This window comes from Lutra lutra, chromosome 3, assembly GCF_902655055.1.
Source record: "Lutra lutra chromosome 3, mLutLut1.2, whole genome shotgun sequence".
Classification (NCBI taxonomy): Eukaryota; Metazoa; Chordata; class Mammalia; order Carnivora; family Mustelidae; genus Lutra; species Lutra lutra.
The window spans coordinates 109,633,396-109,659,368 of record NC_062280.1 but is presented as its reverse complement, the minus strand read 5'-3'; the positions used below and the strand labels follow the sequence as shown (position 1 = coordinate 109,659,368).

General features: G+C 40.8%; 1 protein-coding gene across 1 annotated transcript in view; it reads right to left on the bottom strand.

Annotated features, from left to right (window-relative positions):
* Positions 1-25,973, bottom strand: part of CNTNAP5 (contactin associated protein family member 5) — an 847,743-nt gene that overhangs the window by 394,526 nt on the left and 427,244 nt on the right. Inside the window, exon 8 of the mRNA XM_047722671.1 lies at positions 16,609-16,873. Coding sequence (XP_047578627.1) covers positions 16,609-16,873 — 265 coding nt within the window. The remainder of the gene's footprint in view (positions 1-16,608; positions 16,874-25,973) is intronic.

Genomic DNA, 25,973 nt, shown 5'->3' with positions numbered 1-25,973 from the left:
CATAGAAGGACAGAGGGGGAGGGAGAAAGAATCTGAAGCAGACTGCTCACTTAGCACAGAGCCCGATGCAGGGTTCTGATCCCACAACCCCAAGATCATGACTGAGCCCAAGTCAAGAGTGGATGCTTAACAGACTGAGCCATTCAGGCACCCCATAGTAGGTGTTTATTACAAGTTAATCCTGCTTGTTCTCATGCCCTAGATGTCTTTGGTGCATACTATCCTGATGGACTATTTGATTGAGACAACTGATTTGGGAATTAGTCATAAAGATAGGGACTGTTTCCTTTTACAAAGTGTATCATCTATTAAGACTGTTCACGTCAGGTGCATGCTGAAGCAAACAGACTCTTAATCACCGATCCAGTCCCAAAGATGTGTCTGTGACAAAATCACGTTGCCACACATGTTTTCACTCAATAGACATCTGTTGTGCCCTGTTGTGTGTTGAGCGGCGTTTCTACTCCTATTGCTTCAGTTTTCTTCCCTGCAAAAGGAGGAAATGATTGGACTTACTCGCCATTGTGAGAATTATACAGTAGTTAATACGGTGGTGCATGTAGAACAGTTCATGCCACATGGTAAGTAGACAATGTTAGCTAAAACAAACGGACAGAACAGCAACTGCGAAGTTGTCCCTCCCTTCTGGAAGTGTGAAGACATCACATGGTGCCTATAATCTCTCATTAAATGGAAGAGATGTATGCAACACGGGTTAGAACATTGTCCTTTGAGTCCAGGGTAGTGGGATAAACAGAGATGCAAGCAAAGAACAACACTTGCTGTTTTGGTTGGTGCAGTAATATGGGAGAAGAGAAGAAAGAAAACCTAAGTAATGGCATGTGAGGATCCTAAAAATGCTTCAAAGCAGAGATGGTTCAGGGAGTTTCTAAAATGCACAAGAGCTCTCTACTCATAGAGCAAGAGTTCAGGAGACAGAGAAACTACAAAAAAGCACAGGTCTGGACTGAGAAGCAGGAGAGGGCAATAGGAAGGTAACTGAGGATGAATCCAATCACCCAGGGGCCTGCAATGCCAAGCCAAGGAATGGCTTTCCACAATTTCCTTGAACAAATGATTCTGGAAAATGCTTTAGTCAAGCTAATTTCATCAGAACCCTTGGCAATGGGACCCTAGGCATCTGATTTTTTTTAAAAGCTCCCTGGGTGATTCTAATGTATAGCCAGAAATGAAAATCACTGCTTTAGAACAATGGGAGTCCATGAGGGGTCCTTAGCATGGGAACAACATGGCTGGAGGTACATATGCAAAGACTGCCATGGCAGAGGACAGCTAGGAGGAATCAAGGCTGGAAGCAGAACTGATAGGGCCTACTGCATGCACTGGTCCCAGGATACAGAATGATGGGAGTCTCAGCCAAAGTAGCAGCAATGCAAATTGAGAGCAAGGGATGGATTAAGAGCTATTCCTAGAGGTAAAAGAGATCAGATTTTGTAGAGCCTAGTGGAGCAGTCCCTAAGAAACAAGCTGGGAAGGAAGCACTGAAAATCAGAGCCAAGGTCTGCAGGGGTTCTCAGAATAGCTACTAAAGAGCTTGTGCCCCTGAGCCCTCAGATGGTTGGAGAAGATGCCCAGGGAGAAGCACAGCACCAGGCTGGGGGCCCAGCTGTGATGCACCAAGGCAGCTGTGCCCCATCTGCTCACAATAGGCCAGATGTAAGAGACCTTCCTCTATTTCCAGCCAGCTCTCTAGCAGTCTTTGCTGCAGCCTTGAACATCTGCTTGGGGTGAACCCAAGGGCTGCTCCACCTGGCAGCCTTACTTCCTCCCAAAAGCCAGTGTTTGGGTCCTAACCACAGGGACTCTGCTAATGAGGTAGAGGCTCTGTCAGGTGTTTCCTGGTGATGAACATTTGACTTCTGGCAGGGGCACTTGGGGGGCATAGCCAGCTGCAGGTCTTTACTTCTTTTTACTCTTATTTGCATACTGATTGAAATACATTTGCATAATATAGAAGACTGCATCTTCAGACAAACTATAGATTGTTGGAGGTGAAAAGAAGTCCTTAACTAATCCAACTTAGAGGATGTAAAAAGATAACCCCTAAGAGCCCAGCGCTCTGCTAAGCATCAGAGCTAGAGTAAAGAAGAAGGAATCAGAGGCCATGGGGAGAACCCCAGCTAATCAGATATACATCCTCTGCTCCTTTTACAAATGGACGTGGCCTAAAGGAAGAAGTCTGAGCCCTGTGAGTGGCAGGGCCAGAGCACTGGCCTTTGTGTTCTGACTCTGGGTCCCCTCCCCTTCCCCCATCACTACCCATGTCGCTCTCTTTCACATTGTTATTAATAAGAGTTTGCTTGGTTGTTTGTTTTCTTTTTCCTTTTTTCTTTTCTTTCACTTTTTTTTTTTTTTTTTCTCTTTTCTGGTCTGCAATTCCTTTTGGTTTGATCTTTTGGATCTTTTCTTCCATGGTCCTGAATCCCTGCAGGGGGAGCCTATGTGAAATCTTCACTCTTCTGAAGAAAATTATTAGGTCAGTAGTTCCCGGTGCTGACCACACAAAGGGAGCACCTGGGGAGCTTCTGAAAAGACAGGTCCCAGGGCCCCACACCAGGTTAATTAAGGCAGGCTTCAGGGTGGCCCCAGGCCTTGGAAGTTTCAGAGATCCCCAGAGAGCCCATTGTGCAGCATGGTTAACAAGTACAGCATTTGAGGTTTTGGAAGAGGAAGAAAAGAAGCTGGGAAAAACAAGGCTTGTTTTAGAGGTGCTGAAGCTGGGAACAGATTCCAAGGCAAGCAAAGTGATATATTTCCTTCTAAAAATCTGCTTTCTGCCCGGGTCCTCCTTCCTACTTCATTCTGTTTATATGTTATATATGTATTATATATGTATATATATATACATACATACATATATATATATAATATGTTACATATAAATACGTCTATATATGTTATATATATATATAACAAAATAACAGCTCTGGAGGTTCTTCAAGGTTTAGTTTCTAAGAATTCTCTTTTTAAAAGTACAGGTTTAAGTCCTAGTAATTATTCAGAAATTAGGGAAAAGCAATTTTATCGGGTTGCTTTCCTCCAAAAACCTCCCTGAGACCAAAAGTTCTGAATGAATAGAAGTTTTCAGTGGAGAGACTGCGAAAGCAGTAGCTTTTTTTTTTTTTTTAAAGATTTTATTTATTTATTTGACAGAGAGAGCTCACAAGTAGACAAAGAGGCAGGCAGAGAGGGAGAGAGGGAAGCAGGCTCTCTGCCGAGCAAAGAGCCCGATGTGGGACTGGATCCTAGGACCCTGAGATCATGACCTGAGCTGAAGACAGCGGCTTAACCCACTGAGCCACCCAGGCGCCCCAGTAGCTTTGAGTCCAGGAACATCTGATGGGGAAAAGCCCCTGGAGGTAAAATGATGTAATTAGGATGACTTTGGAGTTCTAAGAATTCATATGTGGAATTTGATTCTGGAAAAATCATTGGATAATGACAAATACAAATTTTCTGACCTGTAAGTGATGTCAAATAATATTTGCCATCCCCTAGAAAAAGAAGAAAAACCAATATACCAAGTTAGTGGATAGAGAGGGAAATAGGAAATTTCATATATTGTTGGTGGCAACATAATTCTGTGCATTCTTTCTGGAAAGCAAAATACCAAATATGAAAAAAAAATTTCCTAAAAGTATAATTCATTTTCCTTAAATTTTAATCCAAAGAATTAGTCCTAAAATAGTACAAGAGCTGCAGCCAAGATTTATAGTGAAAAGAGTTCATGATGCCATTATTTCTAAGAGCAAAAATTTACAACCACCAATATTTCCAGGTTAGCTAAATTGAACATGGTATACTTAATAATATGAACTATAAAGTAATTAAAAATGACCATGTCCAAGAATGCAAGTGTATCCTGATAAGAGAAAAACTGAGACTATATAGTATATGTGGTTATGGTTTCCATTTTGTTAAAAATTATTACAAAGAGAAAATACTAGAATGCTCTGGAATGATTAGAGTTTTGTTTTTGTTTTTTTCTTTTTTTCTTAATAAAGAGGAGTGGAATTTTCAAAGTTTCTAAAAACAAAATGTAAACAATTTTTTTTTTCTTAAGACTAACAAACTAAGTTGAGATAAAGGTTAGGAAATGTTTTCATTCTTTCTCACTTCCTGCCCTCATGGGTTAAAGCTGCTGCTCACAGGTCCCTGAACTCAGCCTAAGGCACTCCTAGGAAAGATCTGTTATAGAGAGAGTTAAAGAAATTGCTCTGTGCTTTGCTCAGGATCTGAACCAAGACTCAAAAGTTTTTCTCCATGAAAACAAAAAACAAACAAACAAAATCAGCTTCCCTTCTTGCAACTGAACTTGTAAATGAACTTTGAAACACAGGCAAATTGTAAAAATAGCTAATAATACGCTAAAGATATCGAATATTTGTGATGTGCCACGCATTTTATATGTGTAATTCCTAACTCTCACAATGGTCCAGGAGGCCAAGTTTTATTGTCTTTATGCTATAGGTACAAAATGAAAAGTAAGAGAGCTGCTCAGGTTCATGGGGTTACAGAGTTGAAGCCAGAATTGAAGAGGTGGTATGGGGGACCCAGGCTGAGCTCCTGCTCTCCACCCCTCCAAAGCCAGCCCTGCCATTCTCCAGGAACTGATGGCCAATTCTTTTGCAAAACTCTATTTTCTGACATTGAATTCAACTTGGTGTTTCATTATTTGTATTTTTGGAACAGCTTGATTGTGATAAAATTCACATACCATGCAACTTGTTTATCTAAAATGCACAATTTAATTGTTTTTAGTCTATTCAGAGTTAGGCAACCATCAAAACATTAATTTTAAAGCATTTCATAACCCCAAAAGAAATGCTGTAACATGTAGCCATCACCTCTCTAATCTCTTCATCCCCTCACCTCCTGCCTTAGTCAACCATTATAGTCTGTTTTCTGTCTGTATGGATTTCCCTGTACTGGGAACTTCCTGTGCATGAAATAATACACTATCTTGACCATACGGAGTTGAAACTTTGGTCCTGGTGTTATGTGGATCTTCTAGCTTCTAAGAATTAAAACACATTCAACTTCTGTTTCTTAGAATGTCTGCTTAGCTCTAACTTGGAATTCTAGCTAATTGTAATTACTTTGACTTTATTTTTCTAGGTAGGTAATCTCATTGAGCATTTAATATATCTTTTCTTTTTTATTATTATTATTTTTTATTTTTAAAGATTTAATTATTTATTTGAGAGAGCAAAAGAAAGAGGGAAGGAGGGGCAGAGGGAGAGGGAGAATTTCAAGAAGACTCCTTGCTGAGTGTGGAACTGGTCATGGGGCTTGATCTCAGGACTCTGAGACCATGACCTGAACTGAAACCAAGAGTTGGACACTTAACCGACTGCACCACCCAGGAGCCCCTTAATATGTCTTTTTAAATACTTTTTGTAATGAGAACTTCACAGGAACTTAGAGTTCACATTTGTTGGAACTGAGATTCAGAGCAGTTAAGTAATATCCTGAAAGACCAAAATCCTAAATTTTTTTTATGGAAGTAAGGTTTTCCTTGAAAGAGAGTCAGTCCCTCAACACAGGCATTGCGTCATTTGGACCAGATAATTCTTTGTTGGGGGTAGGGTGTTATGCATTATGCCTCTTGTGCAGCATGTTTAGCAGCACCCCTGACTTACTAGAGCCAGTAACAGCTCCTACTCCCAGCACCAACATTGTCTCCAGATACTGACAAAAGTTCCTTGGGTGAGTTTAGCAGTTGGGGCGCCTGGGTGGCTCAGTGGGTTAAGCCACTGCCTTCGGCTCAGGTCATGATCTCGGGGTCCTGGGATCGAGTCCCGCATCGGGCTCTTTGCTCAGCGGGGAGCCTGCTTCCTCCTCTCTCTCTGACTGCCTCTCTGCCTGCTTGTGATCTCTCTCTGTCAAATAAATAAATAAAAATCTTAAAAAAAAAAAAAAAAAGTTCCTTGGGTGAGTTTAGCGGGAGGGGAGGCTGGGGTTGGCAGATGGGGAATCTCCGTTGGTTGAGAATGACATATTCAATAATTCTGGAGGCTGCAGAGCCTTGATGCTCTCTCTCTCACCTCCTCTTCCTTTCTGTATTTCTCTTGTCCTCAAATACTGGACAGGTATTTGCCTTTTAGATTTCATTTAATTTCAGCATCTTTCTTGATGGTTTGAACACAAAACCCTTGAAACAGAGGGGCTGTCCCAGGACTTCTAAGCATGAACTGTTAAGAGCCACACATCAACATGCAGAAATTTAGCTCAAGCCACAGCAGAGTCCCCAGAGACTCTATTTCTGACCCTGAAAATAACTTGTCACAGATTTCTGTGATACCTTTATTTACCTTGTACCCCTTGCTCAAGGCCCTGCCACTTAAAATTTCTAGGAATTTAGACAGATTTCTTAATCTCTCTAGACCTGCTTCCTCATTTGTAAAATGGAGATAGAATTACCTGGCTTGACTTGGAAGATTCTAGGCTTTATCTTTTCCAGAAAACCCAATTCAGCTGCTTTTTCCACATTCTGTCATATCTACGTTTACTTAATAGTTCAAAAGCAGTTTCAATTTTTGTGAGAACAAAGTGGGGAATACATAAATAATTGAACAAAGCAGTCTTAAAATGTCAATCATGTCGTAAAAGAGCATATTACAATTATTAGTACCACTATGCTACAATTTAGATCCTGAGTTCTGTTTTTCTTGGATACCGTTTATCCATCAATTATGAAATTTTATTAACCCTTCCCTATACAGTAGACTGAATTCACATTTTTCTTCAAATTCCCTCTCCAGGCTTTATTCTACCCTTTATCACTACAGCTGAGAATTTTTATGATGGCCTCCCTCTTTTCCAAGCCTCTGACTTCTTTCTGGTCCAGGACAGCTTGCTAGATTGAACTAAGTAGCACCTCACAGCAAATGTCCTTCTAGTGGGTCACTGAATATCCAAAGGCTTAGCTTGACAATCTTTGCCTGCTATAATCAAGTCTCCACCTGTCCTCTCAATCCCATTTCCTAATGTTTCTACACAAATTCCCTACTGTAGCTAAGCTAGGGCATTCATTATGCTCCAAGTGAATACACTTACTAATCATTGCCTCTACTCCCAGATCTCCAGTATACAAGCCCATCTCTCTATCCTCCAATACCCAATATTTTTCCTAGAGCTTCTTATCCTCAAATATAGGGACAGGAAATATATATATATATATATATATTTAAGAGAGAGAGCAGGAAGAGGAGCAGAGGGAAAGTGAGAGAATCCCAAGCAAACTCCCTGCTGAGCACAGAGCCTGACGTGGGGCTCGATCTCAGGGTCTTGAGATCATGACCTGAGCCAAAATTAAGAGTGAGACACTTAATCAACCGACACCCAGGTGCCTACATTTTTTTGACTTTCTATCATAGTCACTAGACTCTCTATCTAGCACAGAGCAGGGCATTTAATAAGTGCCGAATGATTGAGTGAATCAGTTAATAAACCAAGAAATGAGCAAAGGAGGTTTACCTTTACCAGACCAATATAGTCATTTCTCCTTCCAAATTCCTATAACATCTGCTGTCTGATCTATGCATTTAATTCATATAATTTACTGCTTTTTACCATTAATTAAGAATGCATCACTGCCAGTCTCATCACCCCGATGAGATTATAAGTTCCTGGAGGTCAGAGTCTGAGTTCTGTTTTGGTATCCACCTCATCATCAACAGGGCAGCATCCTTTCCTTTCCAAATGCTCATTGATTGATTGAACATCTCACCAGCTGAATCTCCATTGCCAAGTGTCAGCAGCAGGGTTTCCCTGGTACGTGGCCCATAAATCACAGGTTAAACCTTTCCTAGGTGTTAAAGCCTGGTGCGTATGTCACAGTAACCTGGATCCTGAAAACCCTTGGTCAGGGTATGTAAGAAAAACACCAGGGTTTGCCATCCACTAGAGTCAGAGAGGAATTGTGATGGAATTGTTGTTGATGGTTACCCCCTTGTTTCCTTGATATAGGCCTGAATGCTTAGTTCAAAAATCAACATGGTAAAAAGTGAGCTGAGCTCCAGAGAGGTATTTCTCCATCACCTTCAGGATACAGCCCAAAATCTGATGTCCCTGCCAGAATGCTGCTTTATATTCTGTCTGTTCTCTTTGCCCTGTGACCCAGTTATCCTGAGTCAACTGTGGATTCTTATACTTCTCAATCTCCTACTTCTCTCCTCTGATTGGCACATACTTTCCTTCCCTCTCTATTGGCCAGAATCTATTCATTCTTCAAAACCAAGCTGTGTTGCCCCTGTCCTTAGAAAGCCTTTCCTTTCTCACACATCCAAGTTCCTCTCTTCAATGCTCCCCTACTAACCTGAGCATGTCTCATCTTGCACTACAAATGCCTCAAGACCATCCCTTCCAACTGTGCCTATGAGCTCTGGATGGACAATAACTCCATCCTCAAGTCTGAGTATAATGCCAGCAGAGAGTTGATACCTCAAAATCTTCCTAAATTAAGTGGCAGCAAAGTGAATTCTATGAGAGAATTACCAAAGCAGAAAATAGGAAAGAACAAAGGAAGTGAGATCAGGTTTGACTATTAGAGTGTTCTGATGTAGCAATGAAAATCTAGCTCCCCCAGTTCCTCTTTTGAATGAGTGGTGAAGAAGGAAGAGTAAGTTAAGAAATGAAATGACCCCACTGCCATTACTAGGACTTGAAAAAGCTGTAGGTGCCCAAGAGATCACTGTTTTGGTAAACATTCCCAACCTCTACAAGATATCTCAAAGCTCAGGCAATTGCATTGCTCAGTCTCCCATAAAATGGAATGTCTCATCACATTTCTGTCTTCTGAAACTTGAACTCTGTGCTCAGGCAGACAGCTTGTTGTGACAGTCATAGCCCTGGGGCTATTTATGTATTTGTCCTTGCTGATGGGATTTTCTCATCAACATTATCTTAGCTGAAATACAGAGGCATTAATGACAACTTAATTGAAGCAGAGGAGGAAGTTCACAAAGTTATCACGTTTACTTGATGTGCAGATGGTGGCTAGATACAAATGGCTTAAATGAAAAAGGGCAATATTTGGGGAGCAGCTCTGTTAATTGCAGGGCTGTAGCCTAAAACCATCTGGCCACAAGTATTAATCAGGGTGAGCACTTCTATCCTGCGTGATGTAGCTCTCCCAGCCATCTCTCCACCTCTGGGAGTTCCACTGGCCTTTATCTAATTAGTACTTCCCCTGAGTGTAGCTCATCTCTGGTTTTGACACATTCTGCAGCATAAAATTGTGGTAACATGAATGTTTGTTAAAAAATCACTATTAACTCTTCTTTCACTGTTAAAATTACATCCTTCTGAATCATTTCGTTGGTCAACTCTAGTGTTTATTCATTTAGGCAGTTGCTTATACATTGGGCACATAGTTATCAAAAATCTGTGTATCAGGAATGTGCTATAATAGGCCTTGGGCAAATAGTGATGAGCAAGTCAGTGTTCTTGTTCCCATGAAACTTTACACTGTAGTGGTCAGGACAACAATGAACAACCAATTAATAGACACATGATTAATATACATTGTTACAGGCTGAATGGTGCTCCTTAGAATTCGTAGGCTGAGGTCCTTACTTTCAGTACCTGAGAATGAGTCTGTATTTTCTGTATTTGGAGATAAGGACCTTTAAAAAGATAATATAGAGGTAAAATTAGGTTATATGAATGGACCCATATCCAATATGACTGGTGTCCTTACAAGAATATTAGGCCTCACGAACTATACAAAAAGAAATTCCTAAGTCACTAGTCTGTACTGTTTCCATTCAGTAGTCTCAGCAAACTAATGCACACACATATCCTTAGGGCAAATGCTACATAGGAGAAGATTTAGAAAGCTGGGTGATGGGGCATCTGGCTGGACTTGGGAAGGTTTCTTGAGAAAATATCAATTGAGATACATTCTGAAAGACAAGTGGGATGGTGTTGACCAAAGTTGTAGGACTTATTTAAGTAGTTAGTGTTAAATAATAACCAAATAAACATCCATCAAGGCTGCTGACCTAAGGTTATACCACTAGAATTTCATCTTATCTTCAGTCACAGAAGTCTCCTAAGTATGGATAGTGGATAGCTGATTAGAATAGATTGCTTAATTGGTACTTCTGGAATGCCCTTTCTAGAATTCTTCCTATTCAATCAGTATATAGAAATACCAAAAGTTGTAAGGTGGTTGAGGGAAATACTATGAACACTGTTGCCTGTATCTAGGAATTAAATTGGGTAAGCTGGGAGTGCCTCTTCAACAAACTCTTGGCCTTAACTGAAAATATTTCAATGGTGTCTGGTCGATTTCTGGTTCTTTGCTAGTTATGGCTCCTCTTGCCCAAGAATTCTGTTCTGTGCCTGTGGACTGGTTTTTAGTTTCCATCTTCCCAACTAATAGTCATTCAGTGGTGCCCAACTGTTAGGTTGGCCTCTCTCAGCTTGGAGACTTCTTCCATCTCCCAGGTTCCAATCATGCCTTAATCCTGAAAACTCTACTCTGAGTTTGATGCCTCTAGTGATACCAGGGAAAGCTCTGGATAGATTAGTCCTCTAATGGAATATCAAAACTGGTCCTTATGTCATTTGACTTTACTGGTGCTTGTTCTACTTATTGCAGTGATGTAAACATGTAAAAAACCTTCAACTATAAGAAAGTCTATTCCATACTTAAAGATACTTATCATGTCTGTGTCTTGCTTCCTCTCTACCTAAGATAGCTCCACTCTTAACATAGTTTGAAGACTCTATACATTCTGATCACCCCCTTACCAAGACACACACACACACTCACGCTCTCTCTCTCTTTCTTCTAGTTCCATTTAAAGAAAGTTCCCCCCAAAACAACTTCTCATATTGGGATCTTTAGCTCCTAACTATACATGTCACTGAGAGTCAAATGCATGACCTTTCTGAAACATCCAAGTCTCAGTCACAAAATCATTGTATGACAAAGGCTAAGTTCAGTTTTTTGTGTTTTTTGTTTGTTTGTTTGTATTCCTTTTAAGATTTCATTTATTTATTTGAGAGAGAGAGAGACAGAAATACTGAGAGTGAGCCCAAGTGGACAGGAGAGGGAGAAGCTGAGCAGGGAGACCAACATGGAGCTCGATCCCAGGACTCTGGGATCATGACCTGAGCTGAAGGCAAACGTTTAACCAGGTACCCAGTACCCAGGTGCCCCAAAGCTCAGCTTTCTTACTTCACAAAATATACCACAATTTGGGGAGTAGAGAAAAATGATCTCTGACAGGGGACATGGCCCTGCATACCCTCAATGAAGGCCATTTACCGTATTTTCAAAAGAAGACTTTTGGGTTGATGATTTCCTTGAAGACAGTGAGGAAAAGGATTGACCTCAGCTGTTCTTCAGGAACTCATATAAAGGACTAGAAGGGATTTTAGTAATTTTACACCAAGTCTCTCCTTTAGCAGAACAAGACAATGAGGTCTAACAGAACAAGAGTTACTCACATTCCTCATTTATGTAAGCCACAGCCCAGAATGCCAAAGCCTGAGTTCAAGCTCTTTGCCCAGGCTCACTTTTCAGTGGGGAGTTAATACTTTGAGAAATGTCACAGTAGCAAAAGCAGATTTCAAACTTCAATGACTAAAGCCCCCAGACCTCTTCCATTTTCATTCCCAACATCCTCCCATCAGAAAAATAAAAATAACATTGAAGTTTCAGATCACATTTAAAGTAATTATAGTGATGCCGGCTTTTTCTCTCAATTCTTTAATGTTTCACACAAAATTCAAAACATTCCTCCCTGATTCTCCAAAGAAACAGAGCAGGTGGTATTCTTTACCTTTATACAGTTCCTTGTTTTGTTAGTAATTCAGATGAGTTTGGACAATATCAATCTCCACTCTCAACAGCTCTCTAAAAGTCTTTAGAATGGCACCCATTTCTGACATTAAAAAATAGAACAGAGTATCTACTGCTCAATGAACAGGTGTGGATGTGAGAGATGGACCAGTCCCTGTGACACATGGCACCTCATGAAATGTAGTAAAGAACTGAGAGCTTGATATGCATAAAGTAGAAAGCCCAGGTGTTTGTTCATTTATTTAAGATTTGCCTATAGATCTTTTCTGATTCCTGAAAAGAGAAATGGAAAATCTCGCTGTGCAGAAGGACACCTTGAGGGTATTCTCTCTCCCAGGGCAGCTCCACGATTTCCATGTGGGGTTTGGAGCATGCGGTGATCAGAATGGGAAAGGCTGCATAATACAGGGCAAAATTTTTGGAAGCAGATAGATACTCAGTAGTACTTCATGTTGCTTAATACCCATAGTCCTTAGATGATAATCTTACTAAGGAATTGGCACTAAGCTTTATGTCTTGTATACTTGATGAATACTGGTGTGTGTGTGTGTGTGTGATGTAGATATGGGTTATTTATTTTATAATATTATGCAGGCAAACTCAGCTAAAATATATAAGAGGTCTTAAAGACAATGGACTCAACATCTTGGTAAATCTCACATAACCCAAGAATCTCTCAATGGAGCCACCAAATAAAATGTTCTGGGAAGAATTAACTTAGATACTAGATAGCTACTTACTTTAATAGCTTTTTGAACATATATCTGGAAATCATTTTTCTAAAGTTTCCTCAAATTTGAATTATAATATAAAATATGAATATGGATGGCATTAAGTTCCAGTATAAAGACCATGAACTTGGGAATCCAAAAGAAAGACCAGAGGTTGAATACCATCCTGGTCACTTTAACTTCATTTTTTGGTTCCCAGTTTCATCCTGGGATGAAACATGCACCCAGTGCATGTTGGTAAAATAATAACCATGAGGCCCCGACACAATGCCTGACCTGTGAGAGATCCACAATGATTGGTGATTCTACTCTCTTGTCAGTTACAGTGAAAAGATGTTCGCAACTTTTCTTCATCTCCACATGTATAAGACTTTCAAGAAAGGAGATAACAAAAACAAAAAGTGTGTGTGTGTGTATATATATATATATATATATATATATATATATATGTATATGGGAAGTGTTATATTGTTGTCTTTCATCTTCTGGAAACTTCATCTCCTAGAAGAACTGAATTCAGATGCTTTCTACTTTGAGGATGCATCTAGTTTGCACTTCTGTCCTTGACCTCCAAAGCAAAAAGTCATGCACTCTGTATGAAGCTCTGGAAATAGGAATGGATGTGCTAGGCATCCCTGCACTTCCATTTCCATGGGGGTTACTTTCTCTTTTAGACCCAAGATGTTAGAAACACCTGAATTAATCTTTAAATATCTGGAATCCCTGTCCCACTAACAAAATGCACTATACTGTCTATGTTCTGTGATGTGCCATGTGTTAAGAGTAGCCCCACTGGGCCTCAAACATCAACAGGACAATGTCCATTACATCCTACATTCTCACTTGGGGCTGTCATTCCTTAGAAAGCCACAATGATCTCAAGTACTTTGAAAACAAGCTTCCTCAGAAATGTAAGGATGAAGAAAACTTTCTGTGTTTGACTTTCTGTTGGCTTGTTGTTGTTTTATTTGTCTCCCCTGCCCTCCCCAGGTAGAAAAATTTCAGCAGACACAAAGCGTAGCTCCATTTCAAAGAAAAAAAATGAGAGAGATCCGAATTTTCCAAAATTCAAAAATTATTATTGGGGAAAGAATAAAGCAAGAGTTTTCTGAGATAGACTTCAGGAATTCAGTCAGCACATTTTTAAAACTTCCTTTTACTTGTTTCATTTTTTGAGAGACGGGTCTGAAATAACAGATGATTTTTTTCCCCTTCCTGCAGCTGGGTAATGTGGCAGCTTTTACCAGCCTCTCTCAGTCATAAATGTGTTTTAATGGACTGACGTGTGCTTAATAATACAGACAGCACTACAAAGTGCCACCAGGGCCTAGCCTATGTTAAAACTGCATTATTGACCTGAGGCCTACAAGTCTCTATACTCAAACATCTTGCTGATTAGAGAGAAACAGCCTAGTACCAGGTCACATTTGTCTTCTTCAAATAGAGAGGACTGAGGTCTAACTTTTATAACTCTGAACATGAAGAATATTATGTTTCTAAGTGATTAACTCACCTCCATTACTAGAAACTTTATAAATTTTATAAAATTCTGTCACTGCACAAATTGATTCAGCTTTTATGACTTTGTGGAGTGAGGCCCCTTCTAGCTATAGGTCTTGAGTCAGTATGTGAGGGAAAGGAATCTGCTGAATACGTCTCAACACTGTGCTTAGGATTTTAGATACATTATTTCATTTAGTCACCATCATGCAGTCTCCTGATTTAAGAACTCTCTTTTTTTTTTTCTTCCTATCTCACATTTTAGGCAAACTCTGAGATAGTTCCTGATGATCCGTGACTCCTAATATCCACAGGTTTGTATAATGCCCTTTGCTTGAGCAAGGCCGAGATTTATTTACTTGTTCCTACTACTGAACAGAACATGGTAAAAGGGATGGGATGCCACTCCTGGTGTCAGGTTATAAAAGGACTATGGTTTTCACCATGAGTGTTCTTTGTCTTTCTTGAATCACTCATTTTGGGATAAAGGTACTATAATTTCATGAGGCACCCTTCTGGAGAGGCCTTGGAATAAGCTTGGAAGTGGATCTTCTGAGACTGCCCAATAACCATATGAGTTAGCTTGGAAGCAGATTTACCCAGAGTTGGACTTTGAGGTAATGGTAGCCCCACCAACAACTTAATTGAAGTCAGAATTACCCAGCTAAGGTGCTTCTGGATTCCTGACTTTTGTGAATTAGGACACGATAAACATTTTCAACCCCTATATTTTGCTATAGTTTGTTACACAACCATAGATAATGAATACACTCTCACTTACATATGGGACAAAGTTAAGAAGTTTATTCAGAGCCATAGAACATTAAGGAAAAGAGGTATTTTTTGAACCTAAGTTCCAGACCCAGGCTCTCCTATTTTTGCTCACTAAGTGGCATATGAGGTTCTCCCACAATCTGACCTGATCTTGGGTATTAAGTCATGCCCTTTACTATTTAAATCAATTTTCTCTAATTTATTTGGATAACAAAACTCACAGTCCAGTTGGGAGAAGGAAAACATTTAAGACAAAAATGTGTTGTAGTGTAATCCAGGATGGATATTGGCCCAGGATGTCCAGAGGAGGGGTGTTTACTCAGACTGTAGAACCATGAAGGCTTTTCAAATGATTTGTTTACTTAAGAACATGCCTCTAACCCTAACATAATACCTGGCACTTTATAGCCTCAATAAGTACTTGTTGACTAAGTACTGCTTCTAAAGACAGGAGACATTGGTAAGGTAACAAACAGAGAAGGAAGGAGAAAGTTCTGCTGTCCCATGTTACAAAAATATCACATGGAAGAGTCAGAGTTTTGAAATACATGACTTCTTCATAAATCTGTTCTACAGTATTGCTACATATTAGAATCTGTATATTGCCATAAAAGTCTTTCCAAAATTAGTTATTCTGGGGCCAATTTTAAAAAGTTTTGCCATACCTAGAGGCCATATGAATGAGTATTTAATTACTATCTTAAAAATGTACTTTAAATATATTTTTAAATTTAACTATTTTTATTGATTTACTTGAGAGTGAGAGAGCACGAAGAGGGGGAGGTGCAGAGGGAGAAAGAAAAGTAGATTACCTGCTGAGCAGGGAGCCTTATGTAGGGCTCTATCCAAGGACCCCTGGATGATGACCTGAGCCAAAGGCAGACATTTAACCTACAGAGCCACCCAGGTGTCCCTAAAAAGTATTTCATTAAACTCAGTAACTTTCACTTGAAATAAAATTTGGTGGCTGTAAAAGCTCTGTGGTATTGTGTGTGATATACAGGGAAACTACAGACTTATAACCAGGGAAATTCAGGATGAAATGTAGTTCCAACAGGTATTAACATGTGATTTTTTAAGTTACTTAGCTTCCATGACTCTTCACTTCCTTGTCTATAAAGTACATATAAAAATCCTTCCTAGAACGAGCATCATGAAGAGTCCATATAATATATGCCATGTCTGTCTAGACCTAGCAAACTGTTCAGTAAGTGGTCTATATTATTTATATTTAGGTAGGAATTCATATTCCTGCTTCTCAAACAAATCTGCTGAAGAATAAGGAAATTAAGAGACTTGTCAAAGTTTCAATAGATACGTCGGAATTCAGGGGTATTTTGTTGTTATTGTTCATTTAGTTTTAGGTTTTTTTGGGAAAAAAAGTTGCTTTGGGGCACCTGGGTGGTCAGTTATGTCTTCCTTCTGCTCAGGTCATGATCTCAGGGTGCTGGGAAGCAGCCGCACACTGAGTCAGGCTCCCTGTTCGATGAGGAGTCTGCTTCTCCCTCTGTCCCTCCCCTCTACTCCCCTCTCACAAATAAATAAATAAAATATATATTAATTTAACTCTGTGTGTGTGTGTGTGTGTGTGTGTGTGTACATACACATACACATGGTAGCCTCCCCAGACTTAGAATAAATTAGTGACTACTGGGTCATTCCACATCACTGACAGCTGGATTCTGCATGTTTTAGTCAGAACCTTAAAAGTGTGTTGATCTGGCTGAACAAGAAGCCGTTCTAGCAATTGTCAGAAGACGATACCTGTGAGGATTTCAGCTGTGCGTTCGGTCATCTTCTGAATCACGAGTCTCACGCTTCCACCCTCCAGGCTCAGCAGCAGGGTCCCCGAGCCCTCAGACAGCTCTGTGGACAGAAGCAGACCATCCTTGTTCCATGTTCGAAACTGGAAACTCACTGAGAGCCCATCAATTTGAGGGGTGCCGGGCAGTAGCAAATAACTGCTTCTGGAGTTGACAAATGTGATGGGAACAATTTGTGGTTCGGAGCAGGAAAAAGTGACATTGCCCTGGAAAACAATAAAAATCAAACATATAAAAGCCATTTTTTATTCTGCAATCTGACAGCTGATAGAAACAACTACTTGTAGCTGACCTTAATTTCAGGATCATTCTACATTCAGCCGCAAGACCGTAAAGGAAAAGAAAATGTCAGCTTTGTTCAGATATACCTGTGAGATTGTTTCCATTCCTGTTTTGCAGATCACACTGTTACCCACCAGAAGGCCATAGAAGACCCCAGTTGGGGTGAGGGGCAGGATGGGAAGCATCAGCATTTTCTAAGGAAGCAGGTATGAAAACAAGAACATTCATCCATTGAATAAGTATGTACCACGAACCAACTATGGACCAAACAGGGGTAAAATTTCAAGACATGCACATGAAAAAAACTTTGTTTTGATGTGGAAGTTGCTGCAAGAGAGATAGACACAATCTCCCAAGGGGACCCTAGTAGAAGAAATAATGAAACAAGTAAAGGTTTCACAAGGGAGGTGATGCTTTCCTGTAAGGATGTGGGGAAGGAGAGGAGGGAATGTGTGTGGCTAGACTTTTTAGCAAGTAGCACATTGTGCGCAAAGAATTGGAGAAATTGGCAAAATGGCATTCCTGGGAATTATAGGGAACTGGTCATTTCTGAATATTAAGTGCAACAAGGAAGGCCAGGGGCCATGAAAGAGGTGAGGCCAGAAAGATGAGTAGAGGCAGAGTTTAAAAGCCCCATTATGTTTGTTACATTTGTTAATCCAAGCTTAGAAACAATAAAACTACATTGGTTGGATTTAAGCTATGAAGATGATTTTCAATAGCATGAGGAGTGGACTGTTGTGGTGGGGAGGGGCAGATGGGAAGCCTAGAGGTGGGGAATATTAACTGTGCATCTACTAGAATCAGGAGGATAAAGAAGAATATTATTCTTTGTGTAAGTGAGGGGAAACTGGTCCAAGTTTTGTGTGTGGGTGGGGGGGACACCATGGCTTGACTGGCTGCCTGCATTCAAAATTTCCACTAAGGTGTCCAGATAAGGACAGTTGGTTAAGTGTCTGACTTCTGCTCAGGTCATGATCTCAGGGTCCTGGGATGGAGCCCCATGTTATCTGGCTCCCCTCTTAGCAGGAAGTCTTCTTCTCCCTCTCCCTCAGCCCTTCATCCCACTCCTGCTAGCTCTCTTTCTCTCTCTCAAATAAATAATATCTTTTTAAAAAATTCTGGTGGACTTCTTTTCAAGAAGGAAGTATCTTCACTGATGGCAAATGATTGAGGAAGAGCTGTCTTTTGGAAGAGGAAGAATCACAAATGCTCCTACAGCAAAATCCAGAGATAGCAGTAACCATTTTTCCTCTTTCTCTTTTTCCCAGAAGAGAAACAAATTTGCCAGAGCAAAGCTGTACCCCGAGTTTGAGGCTGTGCAGAAGGCGGAATGTTGGGGAGGCAATGATGCAACTCTAGGCAAAAGAATAGGAAGTAATAAAAATGCCCCATTCCCCCATTGATTTAAAATCCAATGTTTAGCTCAACCCAGTGTTCTCTCAGTGTTCTCTGGATCAATAGCCATGGCAGGTGGGGGACTACAGAAACTGAGATTCTCCCCTTACCTGAGCAGTTCACTCACATCTGACAGGTCTGGGAGATGCCTTCCTCAGACTTGCTCCATCCACTGAATGTCTAATGGACCTCAGGTACATGTAAAATGGACAAGGGCACTCAGCATCCCTTGAAAGACATTCAAGTGTCCTGGCTAGATTCTGGTGGCAAGAAATTAAGATTGATGTCTGAGGGATTCTCCCTGGTTAAGGTAAAGCCATGTGTGGTGATCAGCACTTGTTGTCATTGGGGAGTAGGACAACATTGAAATGCATTGGGGTGTTGCTGGTTCACTGCAGATCATGCTCTTCCAGTCCATTCTCCACATCCCTTCATACTATCCTCTTCTATCCTTCCCTGGACTAGCTGCCTGAGCTGTCCAAACTTCTGTTTGTTTGATCACACCCCTGCTATGTTCTCTCATGGCAAGTGCAAGGACAAATGAGTAGGAGAGAACAGAGTAGATGGGAAATGCTTTCCACACCAAATCTGACCCAGTTCTCCTGGCAAGTGAATGTTCCCAGCTCAGCTCCTCATCACACAGCTGCTGTGCTGCCATTTCTGCTTCTAATCCCATCTCAGCTACATTTGCTGTTTGCAAAATTGTCACAGTGTTGAGAAACATCGATATCCACCCCACTCCCATCTCCCCAATAGACAGAAAGAAAAAAAAAATAGCTAAATGCAAAAATGTTACTTTTGAATCAGCACGATTATTTAATCTTTCTCAATAATACCATTTTTGATTCCAGTTTCCTTCTCAAGGCAACATTTGAGGGAGTCCCTACCATGATTTAGAAACAGCGTGCAAGAAGACAATTTACTTTAGGACAGTGTCAAAACAGAAAGTGGCAAAAAGACTATATTCCCCTTCAATCTATTAATTCAACTTTCATTCCATCTCCCCCACCCCCACTGCCTGCCTGCACCCCCACTTAGCCCTGCCTGCCAAGAAGGAAGCTCCATTTCTCAGACCACCTATTACACTGCACATTTCATTCATAAAGACTTTAACGCTGGGGTTCCTGGTTGGCTCAGTTGTCAAGTGGCTGCCTTTGGCTCGGGTCATGATCCCAGGGTCCTGGGATCGAGCTCAGCAGGAAGCCTACTTCTCCCTCTACCACTCCCCCGCTTGTAATCCCTCTTTTGTTATCTCTCTGTCAAATAAATAAATAAAATCTTAAGAAAAAAAAAAGACTTCAACATTTATTAAGGATTTCTCAAGCATTGTAAGACAATGTTCTAAGCACAGGAGTTATAAATAAGTTGTAAATGTGATTGAAATCCATCGCATTCATCCTTAAATGTGCATTCTGACTGTAATAGGTACAAAGCATGCCATGACACAGGAGCACACCATGGTCAAATCTTCAACATGAATCAACCATTGCTGGCCCAATAGATGAAATGAAGAAGTCAGTATAACTGCCATGGGTCCCTTTCTCTCCTGCATAAATTACAAGACCTGCAGGGCCTTTCACTGTCCAAAAAGGAGGTCACTCTACATTGAAGAGGCTAAATCCTTAGTACCTGATGCATTTCTCCTGACAGGTCCACCATGCCATAGTTGGATAGTGACCTTCTACTGTGTGACTGAAGCTGCCAGTCAAGAATGGGGTAGGGTCTACCCAAGGAACAAGTACCTGAAACACCTAGTGGGGACCTCCCTTTGTACCCAGGATGGTAGTTCTTAGTGCCCTAAGCTTTCACGTATACTTTTCATGTGCATACACGACCATCCTCCAAAAGGCAAGGTACACAAAAGTGCTGGCCCCAAGATAGAGCAACCATCTCTCCATTAGAGACCCCCAAACAATATCCATATTACTTTTCAAGGATCCACCATGGCTTTTCTTTACAACCCTTAAGACACAGAACTTCCCATCCCACTTTTCTCAGACAAGAAGTGATCACTCCAGATGGACCACAGAACTTTGAAATCCTAAAGATCTGTTCATAGACCATCTTAGAGAGAGTCCATATCTGTGTAAAAATGTTATTCTGGATCATAAATAACAAAAGCTGATACTGTCACCTGTCATGAGAAGCTTGATGGCCTCCTCCAGGTGGTCAGGACTTGACACCCAAGAACTAAATTTGTGTCAGAGTAGGAAGCAAACCCTTTTCATTGATTCATCCTCCCCAAGAAGCCCTCCTTCCAAAGGGCAGAGAAAAACCCCTACCTCACTAATAGATATGAAGGAGCAGTACCTTGTCTTAGACAAAGGAAGCCTATCCTAATCTGGATGGTTACAAAAAGCTTCCTTAGGGAGGTGACAATAGCATTGAGATTTCACAGAGGCACAGGAGTGGCTATGTGGAGAATAGGAAAGTGTGTTATCTAATAATAGAGGGAAAGCATATGCTACAAGGCTAGAGGCAGGAAAGTGTGGGGCAGATATAGTCAGGGACTCAACAGAAGGTCAGCTGACTAGAGTTCAAAAGCCAGCATATCAGAAGGCAAGATGAAGTCGAAAGGACAGAAGGAAGGGCAATCCTATAAGCTTTTAGACCATGTTAAGGCACTAGAACTTGATGCTGTGGGAAAAAAAGAGAATGGAAATGCAGGAAGGGGGATTGATGTAGAGGCTAGGATACACAGTCAAGTGGTGCTTCACATACTTCCCTTAGGGGGCTGTCCTTAAAGAGTAGAATGTATTGCATATGGAGATGAGTGGCCAAGGGCCACACCTCAGGTAGCTATTGCAGTTAGTAGACCAGAGCAGCTGAGGGCTTATGGAGGGCTCTATCTAGAATGGCAAAGGGGAAGAGGGAGAAAAGCAAACAGATATTTTGCAGGTAAAATTGATAGGAGATCCCCTGCATGGTGAAGGGACAGGAAGATCAAGCATAGCTCCCACTCTCCTCTGCTTGAACAAGGGACTTCAGCAGACATGGAAGGAAAAGATTTCTTTTATGTTAAATTTCTCTCTAGCTCCCTACCTGATTTGCTTCATGTCAGTGTTCACTCAAAGACAGTGGGCTGTTCAACTTAGGCAGAAATGGATTCTTATCATAAATATTTACTGGAAAACCCATATATTTTATATGATCCTTATTTTTAGCTACTGTAATTTGGAGGATAAAAGTAGAGAGTTGAATTGGGATCAAATGAGAATACACGCAATGAGCCCAGCATTAATCACAATGGTTGTTTTTCTGCTTTCCCAGGTCTTCCAGTTTTGGGGTGACCTGAGGCAAGTCACTTCTAGAGTTGTAGTTTCCTGTTTTGTAACCTGAAACCATTGGACTAGATAGTTCTGAGGTCCCCACTGCTTCCCCATTTCTAGGGTATCTGAGACTAAGCACCCACATCCTTATCATCTGTTTCCTCTTTGGAGTAGGGGATAGGCATCATTTGAACCATTCATATTGTTGGCATGAGAAGAATAACCAAGTATTTACAATTTAAAATACATTTCAAAAGGTTTCTTTATAATGATTCAGGACATAATGAAGAAGACTTAGGCCTCTCTCTTACCAATTCTTTTCTAACTACAGGGAACAGAGCCAAGGGTCTCCATAAATGACTATATATATATATATTTAAAATATAGTAAAGAGAAAATGATATTGTTTCATATTTAAAAAAAAAAGAGGTCCAACTTTTATAAACATAATTAGCAGGGAGTAACAACCAATTGACTGACTATTCTCTCTACACACTCTCTAAAAAAAGCATCTGTAATCACTTTACAGAGACTATAACATTGAACTGAACCAGGATTTACAGTGTTTAACAATTTCTTGGAGATAATAAAATAGGTGAAATTACATGTAATCTGCTTAGCTTGGTGCTGGTCCAAGGACCATGCAATGAAAATTGGAAGAAAACAATAAGAGAGAACACAGGTTCTGAGCAGCAGCCTCCTTCCAAATAAATCCAAGTCATTCTGCCACTAAACCAAAAATTTGTCAAATGATGATTATATTCCAAATAAAATCCATCTAACGAAAAGCTATCTTCCATGGTGGAGGGGCTCGTCAAAAAGGAGATCCTGTAGTAATAGCATAATTACCATGGTCTCCTGATAACTTGTGAGTGAGGAGTATCTGACAGAGAGAGTTCTGGACACTTAAGTCTTTGCCATGTGATCACAGAATGAATCAGATGAATGGTCACAAACAAGACTTATCTTTCATACAGAGGGACAAACTTCAGAAGATGCTGTTCTGCTTATGGACACAGTGGAGGAAACACCATCATGGTCTAAATGTGAGTGTGTAATAGAGGGAACAGCCTGAAATGCATTGAACGGTGAACTTGTGGTCTCTGGTTTGTCCCATGTTTGCTAAACATGTAACTGATTGTCATTTTTTCATTGGTCACAGGAGATGCTAGCCAGGCCTCAGAGAGCACAAGGCAAAGATGCCTTCATTTGCCAAACTAGAACAAGGAGCTAACAAAACTGAGAAGAAAGACATTCATGAATGGCTTAATTTGTGCCTACTTCACAGCTGGAGGATTGAACATAACCCTTTGCTTATTTTAGAGGAGGTCATGGACGTACATGAGACAGTTCAGACTGTGGCAGCCGAAGCTAACTGAGCCTGCATTTTCAACCTAGGTGTTACCTTTGCCTTACCTCTCTGCTAAGGGATCCACTTATTTCAAGATTGTTCCTTACTTACTTGTGCTGGCTTCACAGACTGCAGGTTTTGAGTAAAGGGGCCATCAGGGATGAATTGTTCATGGGCATTTACCACTTGTGGGCATTTTTCTCCAGTCAAACTTTGACCAACTGATGATAGGCACCACCTTTTTCTAGTTATCTTGTTTTGGCAAATGCATTCATTCCCAACTCATTTCACTCTCAAAGATATCTATTCCTGCCTGTGATAGTGATTCAAGCCATTTAACTATTTTGTGGAAGGCACAGAAAGTTGTCCTCTGCTTAAAATGATAGTCTTAAAGACGTGATAGATAAAAAGCAGGTGAGGAGCCTGCAAGGTCAATGTCCTCTAACTTATTCTCAGTCATGTGGTTTGCCACGACTTCTTGCCTCTTTTCTAGGACTTCATTTCACCCACCAAATGCTTACCTGATAGTAAGACCCTGGCCTGCTTAGAGCTGACTGGATAGAGGAGGACAGAGGTAAAACAGTTGCCAGATCCTGGTCTGGGACCTACTAGCCACCCACTGGCACAGCAGAACATGCAATGGAACTGAGGCAGTTGGGATGCTGTGGCCTTGAACCTTGGCAGATAATTGGATTGGTTCCCCAGGGGCGAGGGAAGGAGGTGCCCCAGGGCACGCACATGTATTTTCACAGTTCTCGGTCCCGAAAAGGGGCAAGCCCACACCATCATTGACTCTCTGTTGTGGGGATAGGGTGGCTGTGGGGATTCGCTTTAGCTGGAAGGTGGGCATCATCCAGAAATCCATCTACCAGATCTGGGACCCAAGGCCTCTAGCCTTGGAGACACCTAGTTGTCACTCATCTGAGAGACACCTCTGCCAACTCCTGCAGAAAAAGAGAGGGGAAAACGAAAACAAACAAAACAAAACAAAAGAATCCAAAGAGTAAACCAGTATTTATCTGTTGAAAAAAAAAACTTGAGTTCATCAATCAAAGTAGGCTGGGAAAAGAACTTGACCAAAGTTAGGATGAGTCTGAATCTAGCCTGAGGAACAAAGCAGTGGTTAGACAAAGGGGCTATGTGAGTGGCTAGGACAGATGGAAGATTGGTGGCCAGTCCACTCCCACTGAGACTCCTCAAATACTGTCACAGCCAAGTCCCAGTACCTCCCTTTCTTGGGTCCTCAGTAGAGATGATATGTCAATTGTGGCGGTCTTTCTGTACCAGAAAACTGATTTTTAAGACCTCAGGGGAATAGAGCAGACCTATCTTGAGGTTCTGCTTACCTTGACTCGTTTTAAACGTGCACTTCTAAGGGTTATGTTGCTGTGCTGAGCTGTTATTTACAAATCATTTTCATTGTGGGTGTTTGTTTTGTTTTTAATCATCATCCAGACATCACAACACCCTGGTGAGTAAAAAATAAAGCCAGCAGTGCAAGGCTGAGTTTCAATCAGGAGGCATCAAACAAAGCCAATCAAGCATTTATAAGCTGGGGGAAAATGATCTTGATTCAATCTAATTTGTGGGGAAAGATTTCAAAGTCAGTTCTTGATTTTCCAAATGAGTACAACCATTTCTAATTTGATTTGTCTGAAAACTCCCAGGACTGACTGGCATGCTATTGGCAAATGTAGAGGAAAGGCTGTCTTGTAAGCTAAAGCTATCTTTCTGATTCACAAACTTAGGAGAAGCAGGGTGCCAAATTAAGGTATTTTTAAGTGTTTAGACAAAGATAGGCTCCTTCATTCTTTTACTTATGTATTTAAACAGATATTTATTAAGAAGTTTCTATAGACCAGGCTCAGTCTTAGCGGCAAGGACACAGCCAAGGAGACAGATAGGCTCAGAGCTTGTGCACCTGGAATTTCCACTGCACATGGTGAAGGACACAAAAGGTGGCATCACAGATATGATTAGGTGCCAGGAGGTAGAAGTCTATGCTGATGGGACACATTGTAACAGGGATTCCTGAAATACTTTTTGATTTGGATGATAAGTAGGAAGAAGTGGGAGTGGGAATAGGATTGGGGTGGAGGGTAAAAAAGCAAAGGAGGACAGCCACTGGAAAGAAAGCCATGGCATAGTTTTGGAATTTAAGGAAGACTAGTGCCTGGCATTGGTCTATACAGGTAACACCTAGTTTCTGCCAAAGAAGGCCTTCGAGGATAGAGATCATGTCCTTCTGTTTCATTTGAGGGATACCTAGGGGAAACATCTCTAATAATGAAGAGAATGTCCCACTTATAATCGAAGAGACTGGGTACACTGGTAGGTGGTTCCCCACATAGCCTGCTTCTCCAGCTTTCCATGAGCTGGCTACATGTACAAATCAGTAAACAGGGACCCACTGAGAGGCACATGCTGGCTTTGGCTCTCTCTTGACTTTCTTCTATTTTTCTCACTTTCCAAGCTCCCCGTTTCAGCTCCTTGGCTATGGAGTCAGTGTTAGTTCCATGCCTGTGTGTGCCCATTTCTGGCCCTATATTTCATGCTTAGTCCCTCTACATCAAAGACGATTGCCCCCACCTGAGTTTCAGGTTTTGCAAACAATGATGTCTTTCACCTAGAAACAAACTCCGGAGTAGGTCCTTGGGAGCTGGAGAATGAAAGGGAACGAAAAATAGACCAAACATTAAACTGATAACCTCTCAGGTTTAAGGCAGAAGATAAAGCTGTAACTACCTTGAACACTCCTTAATTTCTATTTCCAAATATTGTGCAAAACTATTTGGAAATATGAATCAAGAAACTTAAGAATATTAATAGTCCTTTTCGACACTTTACTTTCAGTTCTAGAAATCTATATTCAGGAAATAATCTGAAATTAAACCAAGATTTACACACCAAGCAACCATTATTTATAATAATACAAACCTGGCTCTAAAATTAGAATAGTTATGTAAATTATGGTATATTCATATGACATACTATTTTGCCACCACT